This window comes from Mirounga leonina, unplaced genomic scaffold, assembly GCF_011800145.1.
Source record: "Mirounga leonina isolate KUSES-001 unplaced genomic scaffold, KU_Mleo_1.0 Mir_174, whole genome shotgun sequence".
Classification (NCBI taxonomy): domain Eukaryota; kingdom Metazoa; phylum Chordata; class Mammalia; order Carnivora; family Phocidae; genus Mirounga; species Mirounga leonina.
In genome coordinates, this window is record NW_023270451.1 from 53,806,954 (window position 1) to 53,819,224 (window position 12,271).

At 40.3% G+C, this 12,271-nt stretch overlaps 1 protein-coding gene across 5 annotated transcripts in view; it reads right to left on the minus strand.

The window, feature by feature from the left end:
• DOCK4 (dedicator of cytokinesis 4) overlaps positions 1 to 12,271 on the minus strand; it is a 421,086-nt gene that overhangs the window by 62,190 nt on the left and 346,625 nt on the right. For all 5 annotated transcript variants that reach the window (XM_035020946.1, XM_035020945.1, XM_035020944.1 and 2 more), the window contains 2 exons: positions 5,999 to 6,147; positions 4,205 to 4,290 (listed from right to left, as the gene is read on the minus strand). In XM_035020946.1, the coding sequence (XP_034876837.1) occupies positions 4,205 to 4,290; positions 5,999 to 6,147 (235 nt within the window). The remainder of the gene's footprint in view (positions 1 to 4,204; positions 4,291 to 5,998; positions 6,148 to 12,271) is intronic.

Genomic DNA, 12,271 nt, shown 5'->3' on the forward strand with positions numbered 1-12,271 from the left:
GTTAGAGCAGATTGATGACAAGTACCGAACCACATCTCTCCTCCTATATTTTCCCTAATCTTAAGCACCTTGGAGCAGAAGAACTATGTAAACACAAAATCACAACAATCAGAATAATTAGGATCTGTTTGACTTTCACTCCTGCCTCTTGGCAAATTAAGCATACACTTGGCAAAGCCTTTATCACTGAACTTTCCCCAAAAGATAAAAGTAAGAACACAGGCATGGCAATGTGAGGATCCTTCCCCACCCCTCTGCATTTAATGATCTTTTCTGTCTAAAATCTTGTTTCCCTTTCATCTTGGTTTCGGGAATAACAGAGAAAACATTTCTCACAAGTACAATCTAAGCCAATCATATATTGTGCTTAAAGGAAAAATAAATATTAAAGGAAAAAGCTGTTCTGCCAAAGCTAGCTAGCTTGCTTCCTTCCTTCCTTCCTTGCTTTCTTCCTTTCTGTGGCTAGGTTCTCTCCCAATTTCCCTCCCCATTTCTTCTCGGTGTTGCCATTCCAGCACCCAGCCTTCTGTCTTGTCTCCTCATCTGTTGCCTATGCATCCCTGAGCATTTGTTTCCTGGTTTATTCTGAACTGCTTCCTAGATTAAGTGGGGGGAGGGAGGGAGAGAAGCTGTACACCATGGGATGGAGCCCACCCTGACTAATCTCCTGGGGAAGGTCCCCTAGTTTGTTTAAAATGTGTTTTCTTTTAAGAACCCTCTGAACAGCACCTGTTTTGAGCTTAAATGCCAAACTGGTATTGAACCAAGTACTCAAATGCAAATCTGCCTGCCAAAGCAATGCAGGATGATGTAGAAATTTCCCCAAGTGACAGCCCACACCTCATATACTTTACAGGCTGAAAAACAAAGAACTCAAGTTAAGTAATAATTCTAAAAATATATGGAGACTTCTTTTGTGGGCATGAATTTCATTAATTTGCACAGCCTCCTGATGCAGTAAGAAATCAGAGCTACATAAACCCTCTTGTAAGAAGAGGCACAATTCTGCAGAGTCCGCTTAACCTTGACTAATCCCAGACCCAAATGTTAGGACCAAGTCTAGAACCCAATTCATCCGCTTTCACAGCCAGGCTTGTTCTTTCAGTCGGGAAGCTTGTTCTCCCAGTTTAACTGAGAAGGGGAGCCTGTCAGAAAGAAGAGAAGAGTCTAGATAACTTCGGTGAGACTGGGTGTTTTTATTTGGTCTATAATCATGCCCACGTGCCCTTGCTGAGTACACAGTGAACTCATCCAGTAACAGTAAAGGGTGATTTCTTATTGCTAGTTGATAGGCAATGGGCCTCCATAACACTGGAGAGCAGGATAAACCAGAATCCTATAGGATGGCATAATGCTCAGCAGGCTCTTACTCTGTGAAAAAATATTAACAGGGGGAGGTAGGATCTGACCCTAAATCTGCTTCTGTCTACATCCTCATGCAATGTTGTTGAGGCCATCACTCCTACACGAAACACCTGTGTCTGCCCATGCTCTTCTTAATCCAAAGAGTCGGACACCTGAGATCTGTGTCGCATATCCACTCTAAAATTAAATGTGTGATCGTCAAATAAAGACCTTTGAAATGACTTGGAGTCTTATTTAATTATTTAGAGCAACACATGAGAAAGAAGTGCGAGGGATGGTGGCTCTTCTGGAAAGTGCCCTACTGTGTGCTCCCACCGCACAGTCACTGCAGGGTCCCCAGCCCTAGGAGAGTACCTGACCCAGGGAGGTGCTCGGTAAATAAAACCAAACGAGTGAACCGAGCAGAGCCAGGGGAAGCAGAATTTAGTTCTGACACTCTATGCTGGAGATTTCACACTGGTGTCTATGATCTACAATTGCAGCATTATCAAAAATAATAAATCCTGACTCGTACTTATTCAAAAAGATGGAGTATGGGTCCGTGAAGATAATGTTGGGGGTGGGGGTGGGGAAAGGTGAGCAAGCTCTTAGGAAGGAAACCATTGCAACTCCTACATGTTCAGGAAGCAGGAAGCTACTTTCAGCTTCTGGACAATTTGAAGAAGTTTTCGATATGAACGACAGAGAACAAATGAGAATCTGTACCATAACGGCATGTGTTCCTAATTCATAACGTGTGCAGTGACTCACTGTGCTTATACTAATTCACGGTGACTTCTATAGCCAAAGAAACATTTCATTGTTTCCTGAAATATAGTTAGCTTTTCACTTTCTTTTCTGAGCCCAGGTAGTAATGGTATTTAATTATCACTTTAGGTTTTATTTAATCCCAGTATGCTGATGAGAAAAGCATGAAAGAAAAATATTTATAGTAACCTTTCTAATAATATGCTAAAAATCACAAAAGAAAAATAATCTCCATTGAACGAATCAGGCACCTTAAAACAGTCTTAACTACAGAGGCTTAATATATTAATTACTGGTTTGATTCTAATGTCAAGGTACATCTTCTGTTTCAAAGCCCCATTTATACACAAGCAATCCAAATTGCAAGCTATAGGCCTTTATTAAAGTAGATAAGAGGCACTATAAAATGATATATTTATTAATCTTGTGAATTTATTATAAATAATTAATCACAAATCTCAAGAGATTCATTTCACTGAGTGCTTTCTCATTTTAGTTCTTTGTTCAAACCAAGGACTAATAACTGAAATGAGAGGAGTTTTCAAAGGCAATTTATTACACTAGATGAGGTTTTAATCAGAGTTCTTGCTAAACTCTAGCTGTCATGAAACACAGACGCTTTGTATACTAGACTGAACGAGGGCTTGGTGAATAATTACTAAAAGTTCCAGTTTAATTACAGTATCAGAAGAAAATGGTTTTGTTCAGGAGTCAGTACAAAGAATGTATTTTATCATCACCCACCATCATCCCAAGAAATCTGTATACCCCTTCTTGGCTTTTCCTTTGAATGTAATTTTCTTAAAAGGTTCAGGGATGATTTTGAATCAGGCAATTTGAAACCTGTCAGTCACTAATAATACTTTCTAAACCTGGATACTAATATATCTACTTTTCTAAATTAATGATCATAAAACCAAGTATACAACTTGGCATTTGGCTATCAGTTCTGAAGCATTCATAGTTTGAAGTGACGCTTGGGCACACATACGAGGCAGAGCATACTCTGTGACAGAAAAATGTATCGCTGAATGATTCCTATACTTCCGAAAGAATTGCAAACATTTTCCAGGCACAATGAGCTAGTCCTGCCTTCAAAAAGAAGCACTTTATCAATATACTAGGACTGAAAGTGGCTAAGATCCATAGAAAACTGTAGAGAAAACAAGTGTTGGAATTCAAACCCTAACGTTCTAGAACACTCTTACATGAACTCTCTGACCATCTCACACCGTGATGAAAACTTGGGATAAGCCATTCACCCTGGACTGCGATCACATTCTATTAGGAAAGACAACCTCAAACTCCCCTTAAGTCTGTTGTTGTTCTAGCTTCCATCCAAATCCAAATCACAGAATTTACTAAAAACAACTTGCTTCTGTGATATTCTAATAAGAACATTTAGAAAGCAATTACTAACGCTGAGTGAGCAATCAATATCCATGAATCAAATCAAGTGCTGAAAAACAGATGCCAGGTAGGTTAATTTCCCCATCAACAAATCAGCCAAGGATATCCTGCTTTGGAAAGCATTGCACACGAACACCATAATCACACCATTGTACCCCCCCCCCCCCCCCCCCTTTTCCCCCTCTTAACCCCTACTTAAAATCATTATCTTGCAGGGCGCCTGGGTGGCTCAGTTGGTTAAGCGACTGCCTTCGGCTCAGGTCATGATCCTGGAGTCCCTGCATCGGGCTCCCTGCTCGGCAGGGAGCCTGCTTCTGCCTCTGACCCTGCCCCCTCTCATGTGCTCTCTCTCTCTCATTCTCTCTGTCTCAAATAAATAAAATCTTAAAAAAAAAAAAATCATTATCTTGCAGCCCCAGCTTTAATACTTAGGCTTGAAAAGAGTGAGATTTGTTACAGAACACAAGTGACCTGAGCTAATCAGAGATTAAAATAAGGAGACGGGTCTAATCATCAACATAATAAGATCCATTCACCAGAGTTAGGCAATTATCCTTTATTTCACACTCCACAAAGACAAAGCACTCCTGTGAGACCCAAGCTATCTTTGCAGCTCTCAGCTGCCCAGGACTGACACCAAATCCTCTGAATGGAATCGACTGGAGATACACGTATTACTCACATACTGTTGAAGAGCTCGCGGTATGTTTCATCACCTTTGCCTTCGGACATCAGGCTATCCAGCTTGTCAATTAGCTTGGCTTCCACCTGAAACATACCCAAATATTACTCCCTTTCCTCCCCTTCACAAGTGGGATCTCTAGGCAAACCGAAACGTATTTATATCTGCAAGGGAAAAAAACCACAGTAAATTTTGTGAAAGCAACATTATCATAAGCTGTGGTTAATAGCAGACACCCCCTTGGAATTCTAGGGGGCTAACTGAGATGGAGCAACGTGACTTCAAACTCCCAGAGGGGTATCATTTGCCGCCACCAAAGACATCTATTTGTTGACTCAAACACAAATGCTTGCAGCCCAGCTTAAACATTTGAATTTTTTTAAGAGCTATAAAAACTGGCAAGTCTACTTATTTATTTATTTTTTTAAAAATCACTAGATGTGTAAGAACAGTAGCAAAGTAACATACCCACTGACATTAATTTAAATCTTTGATGTGTTTTGTATCTATTTTCTTTCTCAAAACAGTTCGAGGTTGCACTAAATCTTTGCTCAAGTTGAGAACTTGCCTTATCCATGTACAGATGGTAGATCCATAGAAATAGTCTAAGTCAGCAATAAGCTACATGAGAGAGAAGGGACATATTTCCCAAAAAACTGCAGTCAAAACATTTGTATCTTCAAGAATGTAAACTCCTTGGGCCTTGACTATCAGGCAAGCAGAAATATCCCTTCATCTATCTGAGGCAGAAAGACAAAAAATCAAACACCCCTGCATGGTCAGAGAGAGGTAAGCTACTACAGATTGGGAGGGATATTTGACTTTGTCAAAGGACTAAGCTCAGTTATTCCTTTGAACCAAATTCTAATAAGGCTATGAAGACCAAAGGGAAGGAGAGCGGGTCCCCCCCATGCACGTACAATTTTAAAATAGCCTTCCATTCAGTTATTAGCTTTCTTGAAATGAGATATCAATACAGGTAAAATGCCATGCTTCTGCAGGAGGAGGGTTCTGTGTATGCACTCAGCTCGCTCATAGAGTTGATAATCATTCCTAAAATTTGAGAAAGCCCTTCATTTGGAGAAGCATGAAGTGGGGGGGGAAGCAGATCCTTCACACAGATGACTGAGTACAGGTCAGTGAGGTGACAATGCGAACAGAAAGAAAGCGACTATCTCCAACTTGAGTGACCTGGCGTGGCAAAAGCAGCTGATTTCTTATGTAATCTGGTTTTGCAATAAAAACATCTATTCTTTCCAAAACTGGAGCAGAGCAATCAGAACCTATGTCAATGAGAAATAATAGGCTCATCCAGGAATCTAGATGCAAGAATTTCCACTGCTCTCTGGTTTAAATTAATTATCAACACTTCAAGCAAAAAGCAATAAAACATACTGTGCATCAAACGCTCAAAACCTAGCCATTCGCCAGGAGCAATGTGCAGACCACAGAGAGGTCAATGATTTTAAGAATCATTAAGCTTCTGATTCCTCCGTGTTGTGTCTGACTGGGAACAGAACAAGTCCCTGCCAGCTCTTCAGCAGAGACCCCGGAAATCACAGAATTTTTCAGCAGAAAGGGATTTTAGAGCTCCCCCAGAGGCTCAGGGGAACATAGGACTGGAGAGGTGACCAAGGCCACGGGAATGGGAGAAGGCAGGCGAGGCTAGAATCTAAGTCCCTTGACAGCTGGCTCGGTGCTCATTTCCCAACTCGGAGTTGAATCTGGTAGCTCAGAGATGCTCGAGGAGAAATGAAATTCTCCCCAACTGCTCTGAGAAGCTCATCCGCCTACCTGTTTAAAATTGCCACTCCGCCTCTGCTCCCAGTCCATCATATCATGAAAAATAGGAATCATGACATTCCGGAGATCTGGCTGGGGTATCAAGGTCACTTCTAGGAAAGGGCCAATCAAGGCAGGAATAAAATGAAGCTTGTGCTCTCCTAAATTGAATAAAACATTTGAGTTTCAGTATATTTAATCTTAGTAGGATTTCAGAAAATTAATATTATTAAATTTATTATAAATGATTGCCACAAGTATATTCAATTATAGTTGTCTCTCCAGGCAAGAAAGTATTTCCCTAAGCAGATACATAAACAATGAATTTCCATATGTTAATATTTCTCCATCATTTTTTATGAAAAAACTGTGGATTTACTTTTTCACAGTTTAACAAAAAGCTCTAAGATACCATGAAAAATTACACCACAAATTAAAAATGACAAATTAAAATTATACCAAAAGTTAAATCATCGGGAATTGGTTATGTATACTCTTATACAGTCACACATCAAAATTTTTCTGCAGTCACTAAAACTGAGGCTTAGGAAGGATAATAGGCAAAGCTTTTCGATAGAATTGAAAAAGCAAGGTACAATACAGTATGGACAGGTACCTCTTATGTTAAAAAAAAAAAAAATCTATATATAATAGTCAAGAAGCTTATATCCCCTAACGTTAACCACGAAGGTTATCTCTGGGTGGTAAGAGTCGAGTCGATTTTTTTTTTTTAAAGATTTATTTATTTATTTGAGAGAGCGAGAATGAGAGAGAGAGAGAGAGAGAGAGAGAGCACATGAGAGGGGGGAGGGTTAGAGGGAGAAGCAGGCTCCCCGCCGAGCAGGGAGCCCGACGCGGGACTCGATCCAGGGACTCCAGGATCATGACCTGAGCCGAAGGCAGTCGCTTAACCAACTGAGCCACCCAGGCACCCCGAGTCGATTTTTATATATGAAAAAAAGTGGTCCCTGCATTGTACAAATTTTCTTATGTTTTTAAACATAATAAACACACAGCCTAAATAAAAAACTAAATGGTAATCCAAAAAAAGGGAATGTGACAATTTTCTAAAAAGATTACACTTTAACAACAGTGAACTCGAAATGGTGTATTACCAAAGTACACAAAGTATGGTGCTGATGCTTCATTGAAAAGGAAGGTAGAAGGTAGGATGGGCACTGATGATTTCATCTAGTAGATGAGTGTCGCGTTCCATCCATTACACTAATGGTCTATGTTAAATATCAGAGTTTTACTTTGATAATAAGAATACTGCATGCAATGGAAAACACATTACTTTTCAAGTGCTAACCTTGAGCATTGTGGCTGAAAGCATACGACACTTAAAGCATCCATTTAAAACCCATAGAACAGGTTGGGAAGCTGGGCAGAAGAGAGCTGGCTTCATGATTAAGATAGTTTCCCCCCTTATTATTCTTTTCTACCTCTGATCTTTTAGTAGGAAGGGTCAAATACACACAAAATCATATCGTTCAGAGTTACTGGCACATTTTGGAGTTACATACCTTCACATTAATTATCAATTTCTCTACTTTGTTTTCTGTCCTAGGAGGCATTAGGGTGGCCAAAGAGCTCAGACGTATACAAATCCAGGGTACAAATATACTGTTTATGTTTATATTGACTTTAGAGGGGATTTAATTTTTTTATTTAATTTTTTATTTTATTTTATTTTTTAAGATTTCATTTATTTATTTGAGACAGAGAGAGAGAGAGAGCACGCACAAGGAGGGGCAGAGGGAGAAGCAGACTCTCCGCTGAGCCAAGAGCCCAAGACCCTGAGATCATGACCTGAGCCGAAGGCAGACGCTTAACTGACTGAGCCACCCAGGCGCCCCTTATTTTTTATTTTTTGACACAGCAAGTGGTGGGGGGCAGAGAGCAGAGGGAGAGGGAGAGCATCTTAAGCAGACTCCATGCTGAGTGCCCAGATACAGGGCTTAATCTCATGACCCTGAGATCGTGACCTGAGTGGAAATCAAGAGTCAGATGCTTAACCGACTGAGCCACCCAGGCGCCCCTAGAGGGTCTTTTAAAAGAAAGAATAGGAAAGGAAAAATTTGGAAATTGGAAAAAAATGATGAGTGAGATTAGAGACAGACAAACCCAAGTGGATGTTTGTGAAGTCACTGTGTTTTGTGACTGAAAGTGCCTAGAGACAGTTCAGCCATGTTCAGGATGTGGCCCCCATCCCTTTTCCTCAGTGCTATGGGACCTAAGCAGGACACAAGTCATAGGCCCTGGCCTATCAGAAAGTCCCTTTCCTTCCTAACACTGAGGCCACATCCTTTTTTCCTTTCTCTTTGAGGGTTTTCATTAAAAGTAACTTGTTTGCTCACCATCTTACTTATCCATACCCATTATGTGTGAGGAATAAATTTGGCTTAGAATTCTTTTTGCTTTCCTACCTTTCTCTGTGACCCAGGTACAATCGTATCTCTCCCAAGGGACTCCTTAGTTTTCCTCATCTGACCAAGAACACCTCCTTCTTACTCATCAGAAGAAACTTCCTTATTAATCTAACTTGGTGTATTTTCCTCCAAAAGAATGAATCCTTTCAAGATGGACAAACTCACTGTGGCAGAATATAGAGAACTTCACCCCACAGTTCTCCCTGTATCTCCTCCATCTTCCCAACATACGCGTTTCAAGCAGGGAGCGAGCAGCCACCTTTTGCGACTGCTTTCCTCGGTTACGTCTGTCAGGGCAGAAAGGAGCAGCAACCTGAGCTCCATCACTCTTACTGTCATTTGCAAAAGCCTAACCCACTCAGTGCTTACTCAAGACATCCTGACAAGAGAGGGGAAGAGAGAGAAATGGGAGATAGAGACTTCTGGCCCAGCCTGGGATGGGCAGGCCTTACATCCGGTCCCTGAGCCTGCCCCGAGGGGATGGCTGCCGGGGTTCCAGGTCCACCACAGACATTGTGCCCGGCAGAGCCACACGCTGAGGGGACCAGGAACGCAGGACCAAGGTCACCTTGACATACGACCAATAACCAGGACGGCCTCCCCCCAGGTTTGAGACTATGTAAGACACCAAATCTGGGCATAGCTTTTGGGTGTGTGTGGGGGGAGGGGAGATAGAAGTGGCAAGAAAGACAAAATAAAATGGAATTTCCTGCCAGCCCAAATAGTCCTCCCTTGCCTGTTGAAATGAGACTCAGAGCTGCTACATTATGATCTTCATTTTTAATCTTTCCTGAGCCTGGCATCCTTTGGCCTCTCTAAAGAACATCATTAGCATGCACTTATTTATCACTGTTTCCCTGAGTATTTTTGAATTACTTTGTAAAAAAAAAAAATCTCTATTTATAGACATTTTACAACCTGATTTTCTTCCTTTTAAAAAGGTTTTTACTATGTATTGTTCGGTGACGGATAAGGACTACATTTATCCTGGTGAGCACTGAGTAATGTACAGAATTATTGAATTATTATGTTGTACACTTGAAGCTAATATAACATTGCATGTTAATTATATGTCAACAAAACATTTTTTTACTATGAAAAATCTTACAGGTACACAAAATTATAAAGAATACTAAAACAAATCCCCACATACCCATCATCTAGCTTCAAGAATTATCAACATTTTTGCCAATCTTGTTTCACCTATCACCCCAATGATTTTTCTCCCCTCTTGGGTACTTTAATGCAAGTCTGAGACATCATATCATCTTTAACAGGTGGGAATATATATATATATATATAATCACAATGCCTTTATTACCTCTAACAAAGGCACACAATAATTCCTTAATCTAAAACTCAGCCTAACGTACACCCCAATGGTTATAGCAGAAATGTCCACAATAGCCAAACTATGGAAAGAGCCTAGATGTCCATCAACAGATGAATGGATAAAGAAGATGTGGTATATATATATACAATGGAATATTATGCAGCCATTAAAAAACCCGAAATCTTGCTATTTGCAATGACGTGGATGGAACTAGAGGGTATTATGCTAAGTGAAATAAGTCAATCAGAGAAAGACAAGTATATGATCTCACTGATATGAGGAATTTGAGAAACAAGACAGAGGATCATAGGGGAAGGGAGGGAAAAAGGAAACAAGACAAAACCAGAGGGGGAGATAAACCATGAGACACTCTTAATCTCAGGAAACAAACTGAGGGTTGCTGGAGTGGAGGGGGTGGGAGGGATGAGGTGGCTGGGTGAGGGACATTGGGGAGGGTATGTGCTATGGTGAGCGCTGTGAACTGTGTAAGACTGATAAATCACACACCTGTACCCCTGAAACAAATAATACATTATGTTAATTAAAAAATAAAATAAAATAATAAAACTCAGCCTATATTAAAATTTCCCTGATTGTCCTAAAACATGTCATTTACAAGTGGTTTCCTTCAATCATAATCCAAACAAAGTCCTTACACTACATTTTATGCCTTATTTGTTATTGACAGCAGACAGGCCACACCTATTTTTAAATCACTATACAGGAAAGCACGAAGATAGCCTTATTCACTGAAAACACAGTTTGGGAACACAGAACCTGCATAAACCTGAGCAGACTCTCACCAGAGAAAACTTAATTCCTCCCCGATTAGCAAAGCAAAATTTTGAGCTATGTATGACAACAGCAAAATAAACTTTACTTAAATGGTTTCTTTTCAAACTGAAGATTTAGTATACTTTCCCCATCTCTAATTGTCAGCCACATGGTCTTCTTTTGAAGTATTTAGGGCATCTGCTACTTGGGCTGCTGAAGTTTTATATTTATGGGCACAAAACAGCCTGTTAGGGAAGTATTGATTTTTCTATGGCAGTTACAAGACGCTATGTTTGCAAATGTGGAAAAAAAAAGCCCACTTTATATTTAGTAAGAATGTTAGTTCAACCAAAAATAGCAAGAAAAAACTTAATCTTGAAGTACAATGGATGCCAAAGGTGGGACACAGTAGTCAAGCCTAGCCTCTTTCTTTGCAGCCTATTCCTCTAAGCATAGTACTAATGTGTAAAATTTGGGGGGAAATTTATGCCTTCCCCCTTCTCTTGACAGGGCATTTCTAGTCCTTCCACTTGGAAATGAAAATACTGTAGAAAAACACATTTAAGAGAAGGTATTCACTTTTCACTACTTGGTCTCTACTCTTCAAAAGTACATTATTTTATCAAAACCACAAGGAAATGTCACCTCACACCTGTTAGGATGGCTATTATCAAAAAATAAAAAAATGCAAAAAAGAGGGGTGCCTGGGTGGCTCAGTCAGTTAAGCATCTGATCCTTGATTTCAGTTCAGGTCATGATCTCAGGGTTGTGGGATCCCACAGCAGGGTCCATGCTGGGTGTGGAGCCTGCTTAAGATTCTCTCTCTCTCCCTCTCCTTCTGTTCCATGCCCTGCCCACAAACCCCACCCCCACCCCGAGCTCACACCCACATGCGCATGCTCTCTCTCTCTCTCTTTTTAGAGAGAGAGAGAAAAGAACAAGTGTAGGCAAGGATGTGGAGACACTGGAACCCTTGTGTACCGTTAATGGGAATGTAAAATGGTGTAGTTACTGGGGACTACAGTATGGCAGTTCCTCAAAAAATTAAACCTATAATTACTATATGATCCATTGCTCAAAGGTAAATCTATGGGATATAATGATCAGATGTGAAAATCATACAGCTCTGTGCTTAAAAGCAGACTCAATTACATGCACCCTTTATTCCTTGTTCTCCACAGAATGGAAAAACCAACCTGTTTCTAGCATATGCAAGAGTTTCCACACTTTTAGGTAAGTACTGATGACCAAAATCTGATTTAAAAATACTGTTCAGTAAAATTTGTGTTTGTGTATTAGACTAACTGGGTAGTTTCAAGTGGCAAAAAATGTATTCAGTACTCTGAGTATTATTTCCTCCGTATTCAGTACTCTGAGTATTATTTCCTCCGTATTCAGTACTCTGAGTATTATTTCCTCCATATTCAGTGCTCTGAGTATTATTTCCTCTTTGCAATTTATTTTCTAAAAGTTAGTGTTTTTTATATCTACTGAAAACTATTGAAGTCTTGATTTCTGAAGTCATAAAGTTTACTAAAACATGATGATTCGTTTTTATCAAGATTTTTTTGTTCTACAGAAATCAGACAAAAAATATGAGATTTAAAAACTAAGCTCTGGGGGCGCCTGGGTGGCTCAGTCGTTAAGCGTCTGCCATCGGCTCAGGTCATGATCCCAGGGTGCTGGGATCAAGTCCTGCATCGGGCTCCCTGCTCCGCAGGAAGCCTGTTTCTCCCTCTCCCACTC